Source organism: Equus przewalskii, chromosome 1, assembly GCF_037783145.1.
Source record: "Equus przewalskii isolate Varuska chromosome 1, EquPr2, whole genome shotgun sequence".
Classification (NCBI taxonomy): Eukaryota; Metazoa; Chordata; class Mammalia; order Perissodactyla; family Equidae; genus Equus; species Equus przewalskii.
The window spans coordinates 114,637,744-114,663,805 of NC_091831.1; the positions used below are offsets into that span (position 1 = coordinate 114,637,744).

At 42.2% G+C, this 26,062-nt stretch overlaps 1 protein-coding gene across 16 annotated transcripts in view; it reads left to right on the forward strand.

The window, feature by feature from the left end:
- CTXND1 (cortexin domain containing 1) overlaps window positions 1-26,062 on the forward strand; it is a 75,116-nt gene that overhangs the window by 34,180 nt on the left and 14,874 nt on the right. For 3 of the 16 annotated variants that reach the window (XR_011526062.1, XR_011526064.1, XR_011526065.1), the window contains 2 exons: window positions 7,707-7,842; window positions 12,184-12,342. Coding sequence is in view for 3 of the 16 variants with exons in the window: in XM_070572593.1 (XP_070428694.1) it covers window positions 13,828-14,007 (180 nt within the window). In the remaining 13 variants the exon portion in view is untranslated. Of the gene's footprint in view, window positions 1-7,703; window positions 7,843-12,183; window positions 12,343-12,833; window positions 12,927-13,765; window positions 24,121-26,062 lie in introns of those variants that run through there. The other 13 variants (XR_011526058.1, XR_011526061.1, XR_011526052.1 and 10 more) reach the window with 11 other exon arrangements.

Genomic DNA, 26,062 nt, shown 5'->3' on the forward strand with positions numbered 1-26,062 from the left:
AAGTCTGGGAACCCCCCTTCCCACACTTTGAAAGACCACCAACGCTGTGTCAACCAGCTTCCCCAGGTGATGTGGCATCCTTTAGCCTCAAGGGGCCACTCCATCTGGAAGGCATGAGCAAACTAGGCGTGTGGTTATAATTAAGCACCTTTGGGACTTCTTAATCACAAGAAACAAGGAGTTCAAGGTGTTCAATAGAAATATGAACAGGAAATGTGTCCCTGGTATTTGTAGCCCCAAAGTGTGGCCATCAGGCTGCCCCCAGCTCTCACAACAATCGAAAAAGAGTGCCCCCAATCCAGGGCAGCTCCAAGCAGGCCATGATGCACTGGAGAACTTTAGGCAGCTTCATGGACTTGGCCTTGGTCTGACTGCTAGACTCCTAGACCCCAGCTCAACTTGGGCTAAGTAGACACGCTTGGCAAAGACATCATGGAAATCGTTTAATTTGAGTTTCCGATACATTTTGAGTCCATTTTGACCATTTAGTTTCTAGGAGACAGCCATATCATTGAATATGTCAAATGTATTGGCAGAGTTTTACATAGTACTGCATCAGTAAGTTTGCAGTCTTCTTAGTAACTGTGGTTATATCCCCTTTCTCATTCCTAAAGATGTGTATTTACCTTTTCTATTTTTTTCTTAGATTAAACTTGCCAGAGGTTTGTCCAGGTTCAAACTTCTCCAAAGAACTTTCTCTATAGTTTATTTTTAATTCTGTTGGTTTTCTGTTTTGTGAATTATTAATTCCTGCTTTTAATTATACTTATCTCATCTTACAGATTTCCTTGATGCTGTTTATGTAACTTCCTTTGTTGTTTCCTTGTTTCACAGCATTTACATCTTTTTTATTCAAGGATGAAAGTTATGATTTTGCCCCCAAATATAGTAAAGTAATGATTTTGCCCCAAATATGTCACTCACCTCACCCCATAACTTTTAATATATAGTATTCTCATTATAGTAATTTTCTAAATATTCTGTAATTTCAGCTTAGTTTTCTTATTAATGCAGTAATTATTTTTTAATGTTATTTTAATCAAGTAGCTTGTTGCATTGTTGGTTTGTTTAATCTTTTGTGGTCAGAAAATACAGCTTATAAAATTTCTGCTTTTTAAAATTTATGGATATTTTCTTTGTAAATCTATATTCAATCAGTTTTTGTAAATAATCCATGAACCTTTGAAAGTAATGTGTGTTCCCTACAAGCAATAAAAATGTCTATTCAACTTAGTCATATTATTCAAATATTTTATGTCATTCTACTAGTGTTATCTTTAAATGTTCAAACACATATCTGAACCTACACTTTTCTAGCAACATTAAAATAAAATAATATTTATTGACATTTCCCAAATAATATAAATTTCCTTCCACCTTTCCCCCATTAGTTTTTATTGAAATAATATGGCATTTTAGATACAAGTGATTTTTATAAAGCATTTATGTTATGTAACTCATTTCAAAAATTGTTTTTAACATTTACATTGTTTTCTGTCTATATTTATTATAATTATTTACACAGTCGATTGGCTTTTTTATTGGTTTTATTATTCTCTGCGTGTTTTCCTCTCCCTTGAATTCTCCACTTTGATGCATTTGTTGGTAGATCTGCCTCCTCTTCAAGCAATACTTTTTTGTTGGAAGGATTTGTGCATGACTTGTATACATGAGATGGGTAGTTAAGACCCTTTAATATCTGAAAACGTCTTTCTGTTGCTCTTGCAGCTGAATAGCATTATTTACTATAGAATTCTTTGTTTATACTCTTCCCCTTTAAAATCCTAAAGATGTTGTTCCCCGCCCTCAGGGATTTAGTGTTGGAGAGGAGATCCTGATGCCAGTCTATTGACATTGTTTTCTTACCCTCTGTGGGTAACCTCTTTTTTCTCTCACTCTTTACATCCTCATAGGGTTTTTCCCCCTATTATCTTTGAAAATAAAAGATCCAAGAAAAATGTAGGTGTAGGTCTCTCTCCATTAAAAATGCCTTATATTCACTTAGTCCTTTTAAGCTAAAGACTTAAGGCTTTCTTCAGCTCAGGGAACTTTTCTTCTATTATTTTTTGATTATCATTTTTTCTATTCTCTTCTTTCCTCCTGAGACCCCCATTCTAAGGATAACTGAACTCTTGGATATGTTCTGACTCTTGGTGTTTGAGCAATCTTGTTCATCTCAGCTTTTCTTACTTATAGGATAAGAAAATTTCTCTCACTGCTTCCAGGAAACTTAAAAATATCTGAGGTATCTGACCACGGCAGGCTGTGGACAGGACTCAACCTTCTCCTCTCAGAGGTATGAGGTGTCACAGGCCAGGTGTGGAGTATAGTTGTGTAGTCATCCTCTACCTTTCAATGGCAGACACAGGCAGGAGCCAACACAGGGAGGATACCAGAAGGATGTTCTCACCTATGGGGATGAGTGGAGAGAGCTGCAGGCAGACTGGGACCCAGAGTGAGGGGTAAATGAAACAGAGCAGCTCATGCCCTCAGTGCAGCATAGGTTGGATGGCCTGAACCAAGCAGAGACTCCAGATCCCCATATACACTGAATCCACAAACCAAGCAGGTGACCTGGGGACATGGGTTGCTGACAGAGGGGAGTCCAAAGGCAAGCTTAAGCTAAGCAGGCATAGGTCTAAATTTGGGGTTATCACAGGAGGTGAAACTCAGAGAAAGAGCAGGCTCTGAGCAGACCAGGAGTAATTTAAAGCTTCCAAAGTGTGTTCCGTCCTTGTGCTCATGGGAGAATGGGAAAAGATATGGACGAGAAAAGGACCATTCTTTCATCTGATCCACATGACAACTCCATGAGATAGGCATACTTAGCCCTATTTTACAGGCAGGGAGACCGAGGCCTAATGGAACAACTTTTTCAAGATCCTCTTCTAGAAAATAATGCGCTTGGGATTTGAACCCACACCCACATGTCTCCAGAGTCTGAGGTTTTCCATGATATTGCATTTGGCTTACATAGCATTATGAAGTAACAGTACTGTCTTTTTTTTTTTTTTTTCACCTGTTCTTTATAACCAGTGGAAAGCTAGTGCCCTTCTTGGCACTATTCAGTACACTGCCTTCCCAAAGCAAAGATGATTTTTTTCAGGGATTTTATATTTGAAAGTGATTCTATAAGGAGCAGAAGTTCACTGAGGTTGCCTCAAATAACCAATCTTTTAGTGTAAGGCCAAGCAGTGACCTTTCCCCAGTTCTTCTCTCATTGACTTTCCTGGTCTCTACTGATGTTCTTGCTCTGGCTTCTCTTGTTCCTATTGCCACCACCAGGGCTGCAAGTGCCACAGCCTGGTAGACCAGCAAGCTGGGAAAAGCAGGATCTACATCTCCCACTAGGCAGGCTCCACACTGCAGTTCTTGGTGCTACAGCCTCAGCAAGACCACTGATGAAATTCTCCTTATCTTTGTGCAATTTCTTTCTCCTCCCTTTCCCCAATTATATGGCTGCCTTTGTCTGATTGCACCAGTGTCCAAAGCTGGTGCATACTTGTTCCACCCTCATTTTGGTGTTTGGTTCCCTTTTAACGTGTGTTTTTCTGACAGCCTGCCAGTGAGTCACTCTTCATCTAGTAGCCAGACATAATGTTCTTGTGTGCCCTTGATTGATTTGTTTTCATTTCTCCAAACCTGGGAGAATAGAACAAAAATAGCCTGTGTCTTTTATAGATTGGATGCAGGAATCAAAAGGATTGTGGACAGAAATGTATTATCTTAAAACTCTACAGTGACTCCCTGTATGAGTTTTCTGTTTCCTGTGTAAAAAATTACCACAAACTTAGCAGCTTATAACAGCACAAATGTATTCTTACAGTTCTGGAGGTCAGAAGTACAAAATGAGTCTTAAGGGGTTAAATCAAGGCGTCAGAAAGGCTGGTTCCTTCTGGAGGCTCCAGGGGAGAATTTATTCCTTAAGTCTTTGCCTTTTAGAGGAGCGTTCCTTGGTTCCCAGCCTCATCACTCCAGTCTTTGCTTTTGTAGTCACATTTTCTCCTCCGCTCTTATAAGGACACTTGTGATTACCTTTAGGACTCAGCCAGAGAGCCCAGGATAGTCTCCCCATCTCAAAATCCTTAACTTAATCACATTGGCAAAGTCCCTTTTGCCGTATGAGATAACATTGACAGGTTCCAAGCATTAGATTGTGGCCTTTACGGGGGCTATTATTCAACCTAGCACAATCCACTCTCTGGCCTCCAGAGATTCACATCTATTCTATATACATTACCCCATTCCAACACCCCCAAAAGTCCCAACCCACTCTAGCATAAACCTGAAGTCCAAAATCTCATCGTCTAAATCATCTAAATTAGGTATGGGTAAGACTCTGCGTATGATTCAACCTGGGGCAAAATTCCATCTGTGGACCTATAAAACAAGTTACCTGCCCCCAAAATACAATGATAGGACAGGCATAGGATAACAGTTATACACATTCCTATTTCAAAAGAGAAAAAAATGGAAGGAAGTAAGGAGTCGCCAGTCCTAATCAAATTCAATATCCAGCCAGGAAAATTCCATTAGTTTTCAATGCCTGGGAATAACGTGTGGCTCAGGTTCCCAGCCTCTGTGCCCATAGCTCTGCCCTCTGGACCAAGGCTCTTCCCTCAGAGTCGTTTTTCTGTTTTCTTGAAGGGTAGGACATATTTGTAGTGGACTAGTTTTTTTTTTTAACTTTATTTAATTTACTTTTTTTCTGTTTTTTTCTCCCCAAATCCCCCCAATACATAGTTGTATATTTTTCAGTTGTGGGTTCTTCTAGTTGTGGCATGTGGGACACCGCCTCAACATGGCCTGATGAGTGGTGCCATGTTCACGCCCAGGATCCAAACCAGCGAAACTCTGGGCCACCAAAGCAGAGCACATGAACTTAGCCCCTCGGCCACGGGGCCGGCCCCTGTAGTGGACTAGTTTTATCAGCCTATTTTCTACCTGTAGAATTTTGAGAGTCCAACAGCCTTCTTTCATTTCATCTTGTCTCTGTCCCTTTCAATCCAAGCTGGCTGGCAATGTTTCTACCAATGTAACATTCTGAAAACTTTTGTGTATTACCCATGTATGTCACAGGGATTCATTCCATTAGACAAGAGAGTCCACCAAAGATCTTTTCTGGATAATCTCATTTCTATTCCTGTCTTCTGCTGAGATTGCTGAGGGGATCCATGAGTGACACAGCTAATCTCTTTAGCACTAGCAAAGGATTGTCCATTCCCACCTTTGGCCTTTTGTTCAGAACATACTATCCTGGCAGTGAATATCCTAATTTTAGTAATCTGAATAAGATGAGAGTCCTTGAGGGCAAGGGTGAAATAATCTCCCAGGGACTTCCAGCTCTCTGCACACATGAGTGAAGCAGCTCCAGTAGCCTAAGAGCAGGCTTCTAAGAAATTGTAGGTGTGAGCTGCTAGGAGCAAAACATGCAGAGACTGGGGGATGTGCACACCAAATGGTTAGGGGAATCCAGGGAGACCTGAATGAGACCAACAGCATCAGCCTCACATTACAAAGTGATACCAGAGAATTGGTATGATGGCTTATAGAAGTATGATGCAATGATGATGCATTCTCTTGGCAGAAATATTCTCTTTTCTAACTTTTAGCCAAAATGGTGCTGTTTCATACTGTCTCCTTGCTCTGGAATTTTCTTAGAGATTAGAGATCTTTAAATATTGGAAGATAACAAGTCCTAACCACAATATTCCATTACTCCTGTCTCCTCCATGCATCTTTGCAGTCCTGGTAGTTGTCATGGTCATAATCATCTCTTAACATATACTCATCATCTTCCTCTAACAGGCCTGTAAATTGCTCTGATAGAGGAATGAGGCCACTGAGTACAGTCTAACAAGACAATGTGATTGTTAGGAAGTTATGACACTGGACATCTTCTCTGCCCTGAGCAGCTGCCATCCGCTTAACCCATCCATCAACTAGGGAAGTGATTCTGACAGGTCACCTTTCATAATGGCTCCACTTCTATTTATAGAACCAGCTGATTATATTGTACATGATCTTTATTACCTGAGTGAATTCACAATGTCTCTGCAGCCTGCTGTTTATCCCAAAAGTGATAAGTGGCATGCTTTTTCAAACCCCTCATCTTCTGAAGGGTATCTGAAGGGCAGCATCCAAGCACTGGTTATCGTCTTCTGTGACATTCACTATGAGCACACGAGGTGTGGACCTGGCCTGGCTCCAGGGTAGTAGTGTCCCTCAGTCAGACTCAGACTCTGCCTTCAAGGAACTCACACATTGCTATGGACTGAATTATGTCTCCCCAAAATGCATATGTTGAAGCCTTGGCCCCAGTGTGATTGTATTTGGAGATAGGACTTTTAGGAAGTAATTAAGGTCAAATGAGGTCATAAAGGTAGGGGTCCTAATCTGACAAGATTGGTGGCCTTATCAGAAGAAGAAGAGAGAGCAATCTCTCTCTCTCTTTCCATGTGCACACATTGAAGAAAGGCCATGTGAGGACACAGCAAGAAGGTGGTCATCTGCAAGCCAGGAAGAGAGCCCTCACCAAAAAACCAACCCTACCGACCTTGATCTGGGAGCTCTATCCTCTAGAATTGTGAGAAAATAAATTTCTGCTGTTTAAGCCACTCAGTCTGTGGTATTTTGTTATGGTAGCATGGCAGACTAAGTCGTACATATAAAATAAAGAAATACATCAGCACAGAAAGTGAGAACCCCACCCCCAGCCCTGGGTACCACACAGATTCGTGCACCCTTTGTATTGTGACTGCCTTATTGCTAGTTTTTTCTTAAAACCCTGAGTGAGATACTTGTTTCCTATATTTAGAATGTTCATTTTGTCCTATGGCTTTCCTACAGCATTTAGCAGGACTCTTTTCCATTTGGATCTGCTACATTCCAACCCTAAAACTGCACACTTTGACAAGTATGCCAGGTCAGCCCAGCAGCCATTTCCCTGGAGGGTCATTCACTCACCCAGATCAGAACCTGTGACTCTGAAGCCAGTTCACCTCCAGCCACCCCAAGAAGGTGGCAGAAAGAGTATTTGGCTTGTGCACAGGCTCAGTGCTGAAGGACAACGCAGTTATGTTGGGGACCACTGAGCTTTGGGAAGGCTAGCCCCTCATCTCTCAGGGAACAGCAGCTGAGTTCAGTGTTGCATTCCCTCCTGGGTGTCGTGTCCTCACTTTGAAACAGAGTTGGCTGGGTCTTGTGCCTGCACAGTAATTAAGGTTAATGAGCGCACTCCATCTGGAGAGCAGAAAGGCAAATCTGTTCTTTGAGTTCACATTCTTGGCACTCATCCCAGCTGGAAGGATCCAGAAAACACTGATAATCTTCCCCTGTGGGATGTTGCCAGGTTATAGGGCCCGATCCTGGCCCCAGACAAGACAGGGGAGGGTCACAAGGCAATCTCTCTGAGATCTGACATCTACAATCTGTGCAGGGCATCTGATATTAACTTAAGGCAGATTTTGGGCCTAGGATTTCAGAGTCAGTGTTTGAGAAGCCAGACTGAGTCCTGCTGTGAAATGCAGGGGCATGAAACTCTAGCATATACATCCTTCCCTGAGAGTCATCAATAACAATGTGGAATCAGTGCCACAGGGTCCAAGGCATGGCCTGGCCGGGTCAGAAATGTGTATTTGCTCCAAGTTCAGCTGTGCCGTTGCTCTGAGACTCTAAGAAAACCCCTTCTTCTCCTTATATTCCAGACTCTTCACCTATTAAATGGAGAGCGGTGGACTAGATCCGTGTTTCAAAGTATGATCCAAGGAGCCCAAGAAGGTCTCTGGATGCCCAGAGTGGAAAATGCACAGCACACCCAAGATGGTCTTACTGCTGGATAGGGTGAGAGGAAATGGTTCTGTATGTTAGCAGTTACAATAGAAGGAGATATTTCTGAAAAAAGAAAAGACAAAGCAAATATGATTGGGTAATAGTTACAGATTCTGCACAATGGCAATTGGCACTTGTTATTTCATTGTTTATACTTCTCTAGGTCTTAAATTTCTCAAACAATTAAAGCAGGAGCTGGTCTTGACCTAGCTGTGAGTAGGGCACTAACCTCCTACCCTCAACACATGCATATGTACATATTGAAATTTAAAGTTTCTTTTTATTTTACATAAATTATATCATATTTGAGGTATTGTTCCTCAACTTACTTTTTCACTTAACAAAATTTCTTAGACCTCGTGTGTGTGTGTCTTTTTAACTGCCTCAGGGTATCCCATGTCACAGACACACCATGGCTGTTTTAACCATTCCTTTATTGACAGATATTTCACTTGCTCCCAGTTTTTCTCTGTTACAACAATACTTCAGTGAACATCTTTCAAAATCCCAGAGCTGAGAAGCAACAAAACTTTGACAAAACATGTATTTCCTAATCCCCAGGCCTGGGCTTCCACATAATTGTTAGCGGTTATTAGAAAATGACTGATGTTCTTAAGTTTCATTCTTTTGCATTCTACAGCATAGAATCAAATATCAGTTGATGGGTAATGCTGAATAGATTCCCCTACGCAGTTTTCAGTTGTCTCAAGGCATTGAGGAGAAAAACTAGACTTCAAGACATGTCAAGAAGGAATAGCCCAAGTAAATATCCCAGGTTCTCAACTCGGAACCCTGGAGGGCAACACAGTACAAGTGTTGTCAAACCAGAGGTAGTTACTAGCCTTGTTTACAAGAAGTGAACCCCCCTTCAAGTAAGTTCAGCTCCATATTGGATTAAGGTGATCTGCCTGAATTCTAGCTGCTTACCAGAGCATGTGATAAATGCTCTCTAGCAAAGGATAGCATCATCCAGAGCCACTACAATTGTTCTCATCAATGCTCGGCATCCCAGTGAAATTTTATCAGATATATCAAGAAGTTGAACCAAAAGAAAAAGTAAAACAATAGAAGTAGACCCACAGATGACCCAGATATTGGCATTATCAAACATAGTCTTTAAAAAAATGTGGTTAATATGTTCAAGAAAATAAGTAACAAGGTGAAAAATTTCACTAGAGAGCTGGAAATTTTGTTAAAGGATCAAATGGAAATTCTAAGACTGGAAAGTAAAACTGAAGTGAAAATTCAAATAGATAGATTTAACAGCTGATTAGACACAGCAGAAGAGAAGATTAATGAACTGAAAGTTTAGTAGAAAATATTCGGACTAAAGTATAAAAAGAAAAAATACAGAAATAAAGCATCACCAACAAAATCTGAAATAGTGAAAAGGTCTACATCTACTTGGAGAATCAGAAAGGGAAGTGAGAGAGAATGGGACAGATGGATATTTGAAGGAGGAAAGAGCCAAGAATTTTCAAAAACTCACGAGATATGAAGTGAGATTCAAGAAGTGATACAAACACTAAGTAGAAAAATACAGGAAAAAACATACCTAAGCACCTCCACAGTAAACTGTGGAAAACCAACGACACAGAGAATCTTTAAAGCAGGCAGAGAAAAGGGCACATTACCTCCAACAGTTAGACCTAAGGGAATATTATTCCCATGAGCCTTCCTGAAAGATGCACTAGAGAACAATCTACAGCCAAAGAAGAGGTGACAGGAGAAACCTCAGCAAAAGGGCTCGTGGTGAGCATTAAATATATTTAACTGCGAGATTAAAACTAAGGCGGACATAAGAGGAACAACATTATGTGAACATTACACACTCTAACTACGTAGAAATAATAGAACTAACTGAAAATGGGAGAAGAATGGAGAAAAAAGGTGTAAATTAGAATAAGCTCCCTAATTTCTTAATACATAACAGCTGGGAATAAAATAGATATTTAAAGTTGACAACTTAAATTATAGAAACTTAAGCAATTTAGAAGAACAAAGGTAAATAATAAGAAAACTAATACTAGTGACTAAAATTAGGTGATGGAAGAGAAAAAGAAGAATAGGAGTAGGAATCAGGGATAAAGGAAAAATCATGAATAAAATAATAAAGATCAAACAAACAAATAAAATGAATATATTTATCTCAATTCTCCTTCCAAAGTCAAAAAGGAGAACAAAAATCCAATAGAAAAATGGAGAAAAGGTATAAACAGAGCACTCACAAAACAGGAAATACAAATGGATCTTCAGCATATGCAAAGATGTTTAACCTCATTCACTAAGAGAAACGAAAATTAAAAATACCCTGAAATTTACAAAGGCGTATGCACATATCAGATCCCAAGAATGATACACTTCAGATTTGTACATTTCACTATAGGTAAGTTTTATCTTTCAAAAAATGATAAGGAAATGTTGAATTTTAATTAATAATATGCAAGCTAAAGTGCTTTGAATTGAAGTGTGCTAATATCCACATCTTTCTGTGAAATAGATCCCCAAAATAAGAAGGATAGATAGATAGATAAATAGGAAATAAAACAAATATAACAAAATGTTAACAACTGCAGAATCTAGGTGGTGAATTAATGCATGCTCACTGTACAATTCTTTCAACTTTTTAGTATGTTTGAAAATTTTCATAATAAAAAGTTAAGGAAAAAATACCTCTAGGTAACATATTCTTTCAATTTGGCAAAAATAAAAAAACTTGATAACTCTGTTTTCCAGGTTGTAGGACAACAGTCCCTCTCAACCTTTGCTGGTCGAGGCTTACTTGGGTTCACCTTCTAGAGAGAATAATTCCAATCAGAAGTAAAATGGATATGTCCTTACAGACAGCAATTCCACTAAAGACACTTAATCTTCAGACATGCAAAATGACATAGCAACAAGGATATTTTTTCCATGATTGTACGATAAACAAAAGATTAGAAATCATCTCAATGTCTAATTTATAAAAGAATGAGAGAGGCCGATCCCGTGGTTGAGTGGTTAAGTTCCACGTGCTCTGCTTTGGTGACCTGGGTTTGCAGGTTCGGATTCTGGGTGTGGGCCTACCCCATTCATCAGCCACGCTGTGGAGGCATCCCACATGCAAAGTAGAGGAAGATTGGCGCAGATGTTAGCTCAGGGCGAATCTTCCTCACACACACACACACACACACACACACACACACACACAAAGAATGGTAAAAGATACTATCGTATGGCCATACAATGAAATACAATATAGGTATTAAGAAGAAAGAAGCAACTTTCTATGTACTGATATGCAGTAATCTCCAAGCTATATTAAGTGAAAAAAAGTAAGGCATGGAAAGTTTGTATAACAGGCTTGCATTTGTGTAAAAAACAAATACATAAACATCCATGTTTTCTTGTATATGCATAGACTACCTCCAGATTATGTATGGATGAGGACCTCATAACAGTAGTTTTCTCTTGGGAGATGACTTGGATCACTGGGGATAGAGGTAGTTAGAAAACTGCTTTTCACTGTTTGCTTTTTGTACTTTTTGAATTTTGAACTGTGTATAAATATTATTTATACAAAATGTTACATATAATCCTCAAAAATTTAAAAATAGAATTACCATATGATCCAGCAATTCTGCTTCTGGATATGTACCCAAAAGAATTGAAACAGGGCTTCAAAGAGATACTTGTACACCCACGTTCATAGCGACATTATTCACAATAGCCAAAAGACAGATATAACCCAAATGTCCATCGATGTATGAATGGAGGAACAAAATGCGGAACATTCATACAATGCAATATTTATTCAGTCCTAAAAAGAATGGAAATTCTGGCACAGGCTACAACATGGATGAACCTTGAGGACATTATGCTAAGTGAACTAAGCCAGTCACAAAAAGACAAATGGTGCATGATTCCACTTATATGAGGCATCTAGAGTAGTCAAATTCATAGAGACAGAAAGTAGAATAGCGCTTACCAGGGGCAGAGGGGAGGAGGAATGGGGGGCTGTTGTTTAATGGGCACAGAGTTTCAGTTTTGCAAGATGAAAAGAGTTCTGGAGACGGATGGTGGTGATGGTTGCATGACAAAGTGAATATCCTTCATGCCGCTCAACTGTTTACTTTAAAATGGATACTATGGTAAATTTTATGTAATGTGTATTTTACCACAATTTTAAAAAAAAATTATATTTTTTAAAAGAGAGAAAGAAAGACAAAAACAGCATTAGAACAAAGTGTTGTGGCTTCTACAACCATGCCCAGGAAGGAGCTGCCAGGCGAGTCCTTCCTGCCGGCAGAGATCACGTCTGGGCCTGGGCTTCTCAGGAAGTAACTAGCCTTCTTCTGTCCTGCTCTGTTTCAGCTGCTGCCAGTACAGGTGTCTGCTCTCTGAGTGAAAGCCCACTGCTCTCATTGGCTCCCAGCTGATGTCTGGCTACCCCTCTCTCTCCTACAGCAGCCCCAACCAGAGTGCCAGCCCACCCAGTGGCCTTTATGAAGTGGTGACCACTCCCACCAGCAGGTCAGTGCCCTCTGGGAAGGGGTGAGGAGGGAGACAAGTCTGAATGAGGGGAAAGCATGGTCGCTTGTGGTTACATATATGCCAGGACCAGCTGGCCCAGAGCTTGCACAGGTTTCTTCCTGAAGCTCTGGAGGGGTTGGGGGAGAGGGATCTCCACTTTGCCTTCCACCAGAGCAGGGAGAAGCATACAAAAGTCTAGGGTTTAGGATGTGGGACCTTGGGTTAAGTCATTTCCCTTTTCCATGCCTCAGTTTCCACATTTATAAAATGAACATTACGAGACCTGCTAACTTGCTTCCAGGGCAGTCGTGAGGATCAAACAATAAGCTGGATGTGAAAGTACAATGTACAGCTCAAGTGCTCCGAAAGTTCAGGGATGATGATGATGATTGCTATATGTGGGGAGAGAGAGCAGCAGTGTCCCCTCATCCTAAAGCCCTCTCTGGCAGCTGGGCTGGCAAGGACTGACCTGCCTTCCTGGTCTGCTCCAGGGAGCTCCAGTTTCATTCAAAGTATTTACTGACCACCTTCCGGGGGAGGGACTGTGCTGAATTGCGCTGAATCTTCACACACCTGTGACTCAGGTATTATCACCTGCCCTCAGTAGAGAGGAAGTCAGTAAATAGCCCCAAGATGAATGAGTGATGTGTTGGTGTAGACATGGCTGACAGAGTCCCAACAATAATCTTAAATTGCCCAGGGCTGCACTGCCAGGCAGTGGCAGAGCTGGGATTGGGGTCATCTGACCGCCATGACTGTCCTTCCCACCATACCTGCAGTTTTCAAACCATGTTGCAGGGGCTCAGCAGAAGTTCCTAGGGAGTCCCATGAGACCCCCTCAGGGGGGAAGGGATGCAGATTCTCCGTGCTTCCCACCCAGATTGGGGACAGTAACTCCTTTTCAATATACTCATATACTGGTGTTCAACAATCGGTTTCATCTGAAATCTAGGTTCCATTGCTTTAAAAAGTATATTAATTACCTAATGTTTTTGTGCTTTCCGATCACCCTCAGTCGGTGGCTTGGCAGCGTTGAAAGCATTGTTATAACTTTCCTCCTAAAGGATTGCAGGCGGTGGAGGCAACGGCAGGGGCTCCAGCCCCAAGAGCCCTTGCCCTTCCCCCGCCACCCTTAAGGCCCTACCCCTGCAGGGACTCCCCTGTCACCTCCCTTTTCCCACCCTGGGAGGCACAGTCTGGGGCTTGCTAGAGACCTCGGTTATCTACAAAGTTCAGGGCTGAGACATGTGGGCCCCTGGATCGGGTGTATGTGTCTCTTTCCCTTCCTTAACCCGATGTGGGGTGGCCGGAGCACTGAGTTCTCGCTCCAGGAGGGGCAGATAAGGAAGAAGGGCTGATGCCCTGCCCCCAACCCAGGCAAGTGGACATGACCCCCCCTGCCCACTGCCGCGGCTCTCTGCAGGGGTGGAAAATGGTACCAGTCAACCACGAGCCGGAGGAAGAGCCCGCAGTAGCTGCCGCAAGATGGAGGAGCCTACCCCCGAGCCCGTCTATGTCGATGTGGACAAAGGACTGACCTTGGCCTGCTTCGTCTTCCTCTGCCTCTTCCTCGTCGTGATGATCATTCGCTGTGCCAAGGTCATCATGGACCCTTACAGCGCCATCCCCACATCCACCTGGGAGGAGCAGCACCTGGATGACTGAGATGGTGGGGACAGCAGGGCGGGGACCCTGGCGCTCTCTGGGAAGGGGAGGTCCAGGATGCACCTCTGTGTCCCTGGCCACCAGCCTGCCAGCCCATAGAGGCAAGAAATGGATTTGGCCACAGGGGATGCAGAAGGGTCACCTTAGTTTTGCCTGCTATTACAGGAGCACCAGCGTGAAATGTTTGGGGTGCTGTGGGTGTTGCAACCTGGGCAGCCTGGGGCAGACTGGGAATAAGAGCATTGGACCAGGAGTCAGGAGGCCTGGGTTCCAGTCTGGGGAATCACTGTGAGACTATGGGGTGGTCACCTTCCCTGGCTCCTATGCACCTTTTGGAATTGGATCCAGGACAGACATCCACTGTCACACAACAGTGGTCTTGTTTTGAGGAGACTGCCCTTAAAATGCAACGTAGCACATGCACTAGCCTTGGAGGCTCCTAGCACAGTTGTCCCACCTGAGCCCAGCCCCCTCCCAATGGGCTAGCAATAGACCTGGTGGTGAAGCATGAAAGGGGACATCCGGTGCCTCACCCGAAAATTCACAAACAACACAGGGGCTGCTTCCAGCAGTGTTTTTTTTTTCAACTAAAATATAAAGGGGTATATTTTTCCTGTTATAAATGAAATGTACATTTTAGAAATTTGAGAAATACAGAAAAATAGAAGGAAAGGGGGAAAATAACACTTATAATTCCACCTCCTAGAAGCCACCATTTTGATATATTTTCTCCCAGCCTTTTTTACACATATTTTTTAAACAGTCAAATTCATAGTGTATGCACGATGTTGTATCACTTCATATTACAGCATGAATAGTTTCCCATTTCATCAAACACTCTTCATAGCCATCATTTTTAGTGGCTGCAGAGTATTCTATCAGGTGAATAGGTCATAGTTTAAAAATCATCTTCTTTGGTCATACCTTTAATTTTTTTGCTAACTTTTCCTCATACAAAACTATTTCACCCAGTAACTTCTTGAGAGTGCACAGTCTATGAGATGAATAGTGGACAGGAAGACCTGGGTTCTAGTCCTGTCAGTTACTCAAAAGCTGTGTGACCCTGAGCAAGTCACTTCACCTCTCAGTGCCTCAGTCCCTCATTTTATAATGGGGAGGAAAAGCCTTGCCCTTTTTGCTTTGTTTAAACCTCATGTGGGTGAAAGGACAGGAGGGGGAGTGCTTTGAAGGTCAATGTACTGTGGGTAGGGGGGCCAAGGAAGAAGTTGTTGATAATGACTCTTCTTGGGGCCTCCCTCCTCTCTCTTCTTCCTACCCTTCTACCCCTCTCCTACTTCATCACCTACATCTATGACCTTGCAGCAAGAATATTGAACCTGATCCCAAGTCCCAATTCCTCTACTCCCATGTTATATGACCCCAAATAAACCACTTAGCCTCTCTGAGCCCCAATTTCCTCATCTGTAAAATGAGGGAATAACATCTACCTCACAAGGTTGTTGTGAGGATGAAATGAGAGAACATGGGTAAACATTAGTGTCTTTTCTTGATTCTACCACCCCAGGAGAAGCCAGGGGTCTGAGCTGGGAGGAGCAGAGGTTCAGGGTTGCCCTCCATGCACAGCCTGAAACCCAGGGCTTTCCTTAACTTCCCAGGGTCGCTTCCTACAGGTCAAATCGCCCAACCAGGACCACTGGTCAGAGTAAAACTAACAGCAACCTCTCCCAGTACCTGACCTCAAGGGATATGGTGTCTATTAATTTATCTAATTGTCATTGTCATCAGTTTTCCCACAAACATGATATGAAGTTAAACTAGACCACTTGAACTCCCCTTCTTCTGAATGCATGTATTCTATTCCTCCAAGACATGGCCTGCCATCCCCATCAGAAGAGACCTGCAGCTGTGAAGAAGCTCAAGGCTCCCTTCTCATCACCTGCATCCCAGCCATGGGGCCCACTCCAACCCAGGCCACCTGGGAAATGTGTTTCCAAAGCACTGTCACCACTGGGTGACCCCTGAAAGTGAACAAGGCCACAGCTGTTCAGGCAGCATTCCAGGGAATATCCAGCTGTTTCCCCCCATTATGTGGGATGCACAAAGGGACAGCTGGCAAAGGCAGTGGACCAAGATGCATTGGAGGCTGTATGTAAGGGGAGGATCTAGAGCAAGGACCTTGTGCATTGCCTCGTGCCCAGCAGGAGCCTTCATTTTGCAGCCTACCTCAGAGATACCACACACTTCTGTGAAAATCCCATCAGCATGGATTTACAATGTAAATCGGAACCAAATCCCAATCAGTTAATACCAGATCCCAAGAGAAAAGGCAAGAGCTTGACGATCACTTGAAGATCTTGACACTTTAGAACTCTCAGGAGTAAACAACAGGGGACCCAAGGGCTGTGCTGCTCAAACTGTGACGAAGGACAAACAGCATCTGCCACACTGAGGAGCTTGTTAGAAATCCAGAATCATGGACTCCACTCCAGACCTGTGGGATCAGAATCTCTGGGATGGGCCCAGGAATCTGTTAGCAAGACCCACCAAGTGATTTGTATGCGCATTAAAGTTTGAGATGCACTGCCCTGGGGATCCTGTGGTCCCAATTAATTCTTTCCATCTCTAGATTTGCTAATATATCCCATCCTATCTCTTGACTCTTTTTCTGGTGACAAGGGGAAATAATATTTCAGAAAATTTAAAAATCACTCCCAATCCAAGCCTCCTGCAAAATAGAGATTTTCATTGTATGTCCATATGTTCCCTTCTAATGTTTGTCCACGTGCAAGATTTATTTTTTTCATAAACACTATCAGTTACATAATTTAAATCATACTCTCTCCTAACATTATATCATAAGCATGTTTCTGCTACCTTCTTCCTATTTATCACTTTAGTGGCTATAAAACATGCCATCTAGTGCATGTACATGATTATCCAGACTCCTATTTTTAAGTACTCAGATTGCTTTCATTTTTCCTATTTTATGTGTTCCAAAAGAAAAAAGAAAGCTAAAGACAGATATGATGAACCCTGAGGGCTTGCTCAGGACAGTGGAGAATAAATATTTAAATTACACCGCTTCCACCTAAGAAGCACACAAGGGAGAGAGACCTGTCTAAGCATTTGATAATATTCAGGGGAGAAAAACAACTGGAATTTCCAGCTTTTGTTGTTGCTTTATGCTCCTAAAGAATGGAGGAGATGGTCCCTTGTGATCAGAACGCCTTAACCAGTTTCTGGCTAGTTGAGATGAAGTTTGAGGTTGCGGATGGAGAGATAAACTGTTTAGCAAAAGAAAGAAACAGAATTTTTGAGGACTGGAAGCTGGCAGAGAGGAAATGAAAAGTATTCAGAGAGAGAGAGGCCTGTGATGTTAGCCACAATCCAGGACTTAAGGGAAAATGTGACCAGAGAGAAACTTCCCACTGCCGGGAATGGGCAATGGATTTTCCAGACAGTGGTGTCTAGTAGCCACTTTTCAGTTTTGCTTGTTCTGTGCTCTGCTACAGTCCCTTCATGTTACTCCAAATCCTCAGTAAAGTCTCACACACAATCCACTTTGTAGCAGTGGTATTTGGGGACAATAAAGACATCTGGGAGGTGGGTAATGTGAAGGAGTGCCATCTGAGAAGGGCCAGCTGTCCCAGGGATAAGTGAGGTAGAAGAAATAGGCAGAAGTAGGAAATCAGAATGACAGTCACTAGGAGAAATGTGACCCCTAAGGATGCTCAGATAAGCTGATATGAGTAATAGGACACTAGTTTTACCACCCTTGTATATCATTTCCCATCATCTCTATTTCATTTTTTCCGAATAGTTGCTCAAATGTCTTATTTCTTTGTTCTTATCAAATTGAAAGACCGGTACTCCTTAGCTTATAAAATTGTCCCAGAATTCCAGAGGCTGACTTAATCCAAAAGGGGCTGGTGTTGCTTCCAAACACCAAGTGGAGAAAATTGCAAAGCCTAGTGTGGGGGCTGGCCCAGTGGCACAGCGGTTAAGTGCGCACATTCTGCTTCTCTGCAGCCTGGGGTTCGCTGGTTCGGATCCTGGGTGTGGACATGGCACTGCTTGGCAAAAGCCATGCTGTGGTAGGCGTCCCACGTATAAAGTAGAGGAAGATGGGCATGGATGTTAGCTCAGGGCCAGTCTTCCTCAGCAAAAAGATGAGGATTGGCAGTACTTAGCTCAGGGCTAATCTTCCTCAAAAAAAAAGCCTAGTGTGTCCACTAGTGTGGTAGTGTGGTTTCATGCCCCGTGATCTCACCATTGAAGACTGGTCCTGCCATGTATGGTGAAAGACAATCTGTAGTGCCCTTTTTGGGCTATTGCTCAGTCTGCTGAGAGGTGCTCGAGCTGAGCTCCCAGGGTCCACATTCACATGCCCAGTTCTTCTGTCCAAACATAGCACAAAGACAGGTGGACTGTGTCCAGAGGGGCAGACAGCCTCAGTCACACCCGCCCTCCCCCTGAACCCTTATGTCCTTGATGATCATCAGCTAAGACTCTTCCTCCCTCCTGGGGAGTTTCTCTTTGGGACCTGTATCAGTCAGCATCCTCGCAGGGAAGAGATGGCACACCCAAAGAGTTAACTGAAGAAGATTACAGAGGTTGGGCAGAGTTAAGGGAAACAATAGGGGACAGGCCACAATGTGAAGCCATTACCACCTCGGCCTGAAGAGACAAAGAGAAGGAGGAGTGTCCCCAGAAGCCAGTGGGAGCTGTAGCAGTGGGAGAGGAGTCACTCAACAGGAGCCATGGCTGCAGGTAGATGATCAAAACTCTGCCAAACTGCAGCCCAGTAGGAACAGTGGGGGGAATAAATGCCTTGACCTCTCACCTCCTGCCCTCCAATCTCCTGTCTGGATCTCCTATTAGCGAAAAACAACAGAAGCTAAAGGACAGGGGACCCTGAGTGACATGGTCCATATATGTCAGCATACTGGAGCAAATGAAAAATAACCAGTATAGCCTACCCCTTTACCACGCAGCATCCATTCATGCATGAACTTTGCTTGGATGGGGAAAATATACGTCCCCAACCTAGAGACATGAAGTCCCATCAACCACTATATTGTCTGGGGTGATATCAGTTTAGTCCCTCTCCCCCCTGGAACCTACACTGTAATGTATCCACCTCTAGGTGAGTAAATAAAACAATTAATATAAAGCATAGCTGCTAGAGTCACCCTTCTCTGGCGACCATGAGGCCTAGGTTGATGACCACAGTGTTGCTCCTCCACCACCCATTCCATGTGCCCTCTACCTTCAACAGTCCCTCAGCTGTTGGAGTATTTTATCTAGTGAAATGACCCACATCTTCATTCAGAGAGGATCCAAATTCTTGGTGCCCTGTCTTTATTGGGTTGCCAGTTTCCACAGACTCCCAAAGAATACAAGGAGGCCTTGAAGGCCTCACCTGGAAGAATTTTAGAACCCTCAAGAGAGAATAGATACCCTAGGACAGAGTTACTCAAACTATGATCTGAGGGTGGATAGCATCAGCATCACTGGGGAGTTTGCTAGAAAACTAAATTCTAAATTCGCCCCCACCCCAGACCTACAGAATGGGGATATGGGATGAGGAGTAACAAGAGATTCCTCAGTAAATCCCTGGTTCACAAGCTAGTCCCCTTGCCCCCATTGTGTAGCAGTAACCACATTTCCCCTTGGATATGGGGACAAATCACTCTGACAGCACAGTGATCCTTTGCCTACTGGTTCAATATCAGGAGACCAAATTGGCCACGGGATGATCTCAGTTTCCAATTTAACAGACCCCTAACTATGTTCCCTGGTGGAAGCATTTTTTCTTTGTCACTAGGAATTTCCAAACCCACTAAGTCCAAGCTTACAAGGATGGAAAACAAAAATTCTCTAAGTGGGTTATTAGGTATAATAGTGAAAAGAATCACTCTCGCCTCCATCCCTTGGTTCCCAGACTAGGATCATCTGGCTGGGATCATACCTTGGCCTCTGGCTTAAGGTAAATACTGCATCCTGATGCAGCATAACTGATGCATGAGCCACCATAACTGAGCCTTCCACAGGCCATTTGAAATTTCAGTCCTGGCAACTGCTTCTGAGTGATGAGGCATATAGCAAACAGTGAATTTCATTGGCATGAACCCACTGCTGCACTTTCCTTACAAACGAGTTCTTTGGTTGAAGGTCATGTTTGTGAGATATGCTGAGATGATTGAAACACCACAAACAGTGGGGAGGGCAGGCATGGCAAATCCATATCCAGAATATGAGTCTATTCCCACTACCCTCCATGATGGAAGTGGTCCAATGTAATCAACCTGCCATGAAGTGGCTGGCCTATCTCCCACAATCCACCTCTGGGGAATGGTGCCATATCAGGGGATGAGCATTGGCTTCATCCATTGGCAGGCTGCATATCCAGAAGTGATGGAAACCAGATGAGCCTTAATGAGGGAAAGTTCATGTTGTTGAACCCATGTACAGCCTCCATCCTTTCCACTACGGTCACTTTGTTCATGATGCTATTAGGCAAGCACCAGAGTGGCTAGGGGAGGAGGCTGACATCTACAGGTTGGGTCATATTGTCCACCTGATTATTGAGAGCCTTCTCTGCAGCAGATGCCTTCTGATAGGCATTTAGTTGGCACATGAACATGTTTAGGACTCCTTCAAAGACGTCCTTCCACCAAGACTGCCTTGAATCCTCTCTTCCAATATTATACAGTTGGCTTAGCATTCTGATTCTCCTATTGCACATGGCTAGAAGCTCCATACAACATCCCTATCACACTTCCTGTATAATTGGGTCTGCTGGGCCTTAAGGCCCAAAGAGGAAGGTAGCTTTCATCACAGCCTGAACCTTTTCTAGAACCCTTTATTGCTCTGGACCCATTCAAACCCAGAGTTTTATGATGTACCCAGTAAATGCATCAGAGCCACACACACAAATGCACTATGCATTGCTCCAAAAATCCAAAGAGGCCCGTCATCCAGTGAGCCTCTTTCTTCACAGTGGATGATGCAAGGTAAAGCAACATATTTCTCTTCTTAGAGGGGATATCTCAACATGTCCCAGTCTGCTATAACCATCGAAACTTCACCAACATGGCAGGCTCCTGAATTTCCATAGAGGTTTTCTCTCACCCTCTGGCAATGACATGCCATCTCTGGTGCTTGATACTTCCCACTCACCAGAGCCAGTTAGCATAATATCATCAACAACAGAGAGTTGAAGAATTGGCAAATTCCTGAGGTAACGCAATTAAGGTATACAATTGTCTCCTGTCAGGTGAATGAAGGTGAACTCTTTTTGATTATCTTTATTGATTGGGATGCAATAGAAAGTATTTCCTAGTACAGTGGTTCTCAAACTTTAGTGTGCATCAGAATTACCTAGAAAGCTTGTTCTAACACAACTTCTGGGCCCTACTCCAAGAATTCTTAATTCAGTTGGTCTTATTGTCAGTTCTATAATTTGTCAGTTGGAATCCTATAATTTGTATTTCTAACAAATTTCAAAGTGATGCTGAAGTTGCTGATCCAGGGATCACACTTTGAGAACTGCTGTTCTAATAGGTCACAAGGGACCATACCAGGTACATTACAGGTGCCAGAGGCTGAGCTAATCTTCTCTAGTAAAGATACCACATCTACAGCAACTTCTGAGATGGGAATTAATTCTTGATTGTGTTTATAAAAATCTATAGTCATTCTCTAGGACCCACTGACTGTTGCAACAAGCAGGTAAGTTAAATGTTGATGAGATTAGAATCACCTGCCCTACATCTCTCAAGTCTGGCAGGAACACAGTTCCCCTGAAGATGCAGCATTGCTTTTGGTTTACTATTTTGGTACAAGGAGGCAGTTCCAGGGGCTTCCATGGGGCCCCTTCTACAATAATAGCCCTCACTTCATGGGTCATAAAACCAATGTGGTATTTCCACCAGTCATTAAGTTTGTATCTTTGCTGACTATACATTCCAGAACCAGAGAAATAACCACAGGATGGGATGGTGATCCTTTTGGAGATGCTCTCAGGCCACCTGACTCTTTTAAGCCCCCACTCTGACCAGCAGATTACAGTAGACTTTGGGAGACTAGCTTTAGTTCTGAGGTAGTTTCTAATAACTGTTGCAGGCCTGGGTATTTCTTTCTTCCCAGTACATGGCCACCCTGGTACATGGCCATTGGTCCCTCTGGGAAAGCTTGGAAGGATATTTACAATGTATTTACAGCCAGGTCACAGGGGCCTTCCTCAAAGGGACCTAGGTTCCCCAAAAATTGAAGGACCCAAGTTTGTAAATGGACTTAGACCTGGGAACAGAATTAGTGGTCATGAATTCTTACTAGGATGACTCAAGTCAAATTTTGGCCCACAGACCTAGAATTTTTCTTCTGATATAGGTCATGCATCTATTTCATTTCTAGGTATCTCGTGTCAATCGGCCATGCCTCAGATCCCAGTGGTTCAAAATATTCTTATTACCATTCTGCTCCTCCTGCTTTTATGGTTGTAGCACCCACCTTGTTTCTGATGGTTAGGCACCATCACTTAATCCCTTCCAGTCCATGGAACCCCATTATTACCACTGAAATCTTGCAACAAAATGCTGTAGCATCATCTCCCACCATGTCTAACCTATAAAGGACAGCTCTTCAAGAATGCTGAGACTCTCCTTACTAATGCATTCTTAATACCTTGGTGAAAGGATTGTCCTCAGGGCCCTCCAGAAAGATTTGTTTTGAGGTGACTGAGCCAGCTACAAATAATAGACATACTCCAACATTCTCATCTCATTGAGCCTTTGGACTCCCTCTGCAGTATCCCAGGGAAATTCCAGGCATCACAGCCTCATTGATGGCAGGCCACTTATTGACTTTATATTTCAATTAACTTAGCAGACTATTAATGCTACTCTCAGGTGCCTGAGCCATCATATTAAATACAGAATCCTGTGTGAGTGCACACACATCAGTAAATTACTATTTTATATTTTCTCTTTGTTGGTCTAAATCTCTTGGACTCTATTCCTATCCATGCTCGCCAAACTTCTGCTGATACCAAGTGGCAGGACTCTGCAACTTCGGCAGTGTTCACGTTGAAGACCTTGCACTTCTCCCTCTGGCCAATCCTAGGACCTAACTCTTGTTTGGTCCTGGAAACAATTAGGGTGCGTGTGTGGAGGGGGGAGGGTAGATCCTGCAGCTGCCCCAGACAAAATCACTGAAAGGTTTAATGCAAAAAGAGGCTGGTTCTCTCAGACAGGGGTGAAGAGGCTGTTTCCACTGACAACGAAGGCTTAAAGGAATTTTGGGGTTCAATGTTGTCAGCCTCATCTGTGCCTGCCCAAATGTCCCCATCCTAAGTCTCAGGATCCCTCTTAAACACTGTCCTTACCTTAGCTAAAGACTTTAACACTCACATTTAACTAATATTGCACATTTAACTGGCACTGAAGTTCTGCAACCCAGACCTTGCACCAGATTCTTAGCCATGTTTGCCCTGCAGCTAAGTGAAGTAAAATATACTGGTACCACTGCATACATGCCTTCTGATTCTCCACCTGAGGCTTTGGTTATGAATTCAACTTTTGGAGCTTATCTTTCTCTTTGTGTAAAAAATACAGGGCAATCATGAGCAGTCAGCCCACCTAAGAATCTATGTAATTATCAATATTCCCATAGCAACTAAGTCCTAATGACTCTTCTAATGCTTTACTCTCAAGCTGCACTCCATGCTACCCCACTATTGGTAATATTTTAATAATTGTGCTAGTCTACATGCCATAGACTATTAGTGTCCCACTTCCTCCAGCAAGGAGGTTGTCCCTGTGCTCATAAAATATGCATAGACTCAATTACAGAATCTTATTTTAAGAGTCAGTTTCCTGATGCCACTCCTGGTACCAATTGCTTTATTAGACAGGAAGCAGATGGTACACTCAAAGGATTAATTGGAGAAATTTAATTAAGGGACTATTTTCAGAAGTATGAGCATGCACTAGACCTGCCTTACAAGCAATGTTGAAAGGAGCCCTCCTACATGAAACAAAAAAGCAAAGGTTTATGTAGCTTCGAGCAAGACGATGAACAGACAGACAGAAACAGAAAATTGCAGCTCTATATCAGAATAGGTTAGTAAACACTTAATTATATCATAAAGGATAAAGGGAAAGAAAGCATCAAAAAATAACTATAATGACTTCAATTTGGTCACAAATTCACAACACAAGAAAGAACAATTTGTGACAAGAAAAACAGAAGGGAAAGAGGAAAACAATAGAACATGCATAGGCAAGTGGAGAAAAGAGGCTATCAGAGAAAGGATTATCCATCTATGAGATCTTTTATACAAACCTAATGGTAACCACAAAACAAAAAATCAGAGCAGAGTCACAAATCACAAGTAAAGAGAAAACTGAGAGAAACATCACAGAAAACCACCAAATTGAAATGGCAGACAGAAATACAAGGAAAAAGAAACAATGGAAATATAGAACAACCAGAAAACAAAAGATAAAACAGCAGTATTATGCCAAAATATAACAATAATCACTCTAAATGTAAATGGATTGAATTCACCAATATGAATTAAATATTGGTGAATATGGTGCCTCCAGGAAACACATCTCAGCTCTAAAGACAAACAGATGATCAGAGTGAAGGGATGGAAGATGATACTCCAAGCAAATGGCAATCAAAAGAAAGCAGGTGTAGCCATACTCACATCAGACAAAACAGACTTCAAGACAAAAAAGATAAGAAGAGACAAAGATGGGCATTATATAATGATAAAAGGGACATTCCAGCAAGAAGACATAACACTTATTAATAGATATGCACCTAACACAGGAGCACAATCATATATAAAGCAACCATTACCAGTCTTAAAAGGAGAAATGGACAGCCACACATTAATAGTAGGGGACCTTAACACCCCAGTTATGTCAATAAGGACACATTGGCTTTAAATGAAATACTAGACTAGGTCGACTTAATAGATATATAGAGAACATTCTATCCAGAAACAGCAGAATACACTTTCTTCTCAAATTCACATGGAACATTCTCAAAAAATGGGAGTAGAAGGAAAGTACCTCAACATAATAAAGGCCATATATGACAAACCACAGCCAACATGATACTCAACAGTGAATAACTGAAAGCCATCCCTCTGAGAACATATGTTGGGATTGTACTGAATCTGTAGATTGCTTTAGGTAGTATGGACATTTTAACTATGTTTATTATTCCAACCCATGAGTATGGAATATCTTTCCATTTCTTTATGTCTTCTTTGATTTCTTTTGATTGTCTATAATTTTTGTGAAACATGGCAAGCCTTAATAAATTTAAGAAGGTTGAAATCACATCAAGCATATTTTCCAACCATAATGCTATGAAACTAGAAGTCAACTACAAGAAAAAAGCTGAGAAAGTCACAAATATGTGGAGACTAAACAACAAGCTACTGAGAAACTGTTGGATCAATGAAGAAATCAAAGGAGAAGTCAAAAAATATCTGGAGACAAATGAAAATGAAAGCACAATATACCAACCTATGGGATGTAGCAAAAGCAGTACTAAGAGGGATGTTTAGAGTAATACAGGCCTACCTCAAGGAAGAAGAAAAATCTCAAACAATCTTACACGCTACCTAGAAGAACTAGAAAATGAAGGACAAACCTCAAAGTCAGTAGAAAGAAGGAAATAATAAAAATCACAGCAAATAAACAAAATAGAGACTAATAAAAAACAGTAGAAAGGATGAATGAAACTGAGAGCTGGTCCTTTGAGAAGATAAACAAAATTGACAAACCCTTAGCCAGATTCACTAAGGCAAAAAGAGAGAAGGCTCAAATAAATAAAATCAGAAATGAAAGAAGATAAATTACAATGGACACCACAGAAATACAAAGGATTATAAGAGAATACGATGAAAAGCTATATGCCAACAAATTGGATAACTTGGAAGAAATAGATAAATTCTTAGAATTATACAACCTCCCAAAACTGAATCAAGAAGAAATAGAGAACCTGAATAGACCAATCACAAGTAAAGAGATTGAATCAGTAAACAAAAACCTTCCAAAAAACAAAAGTC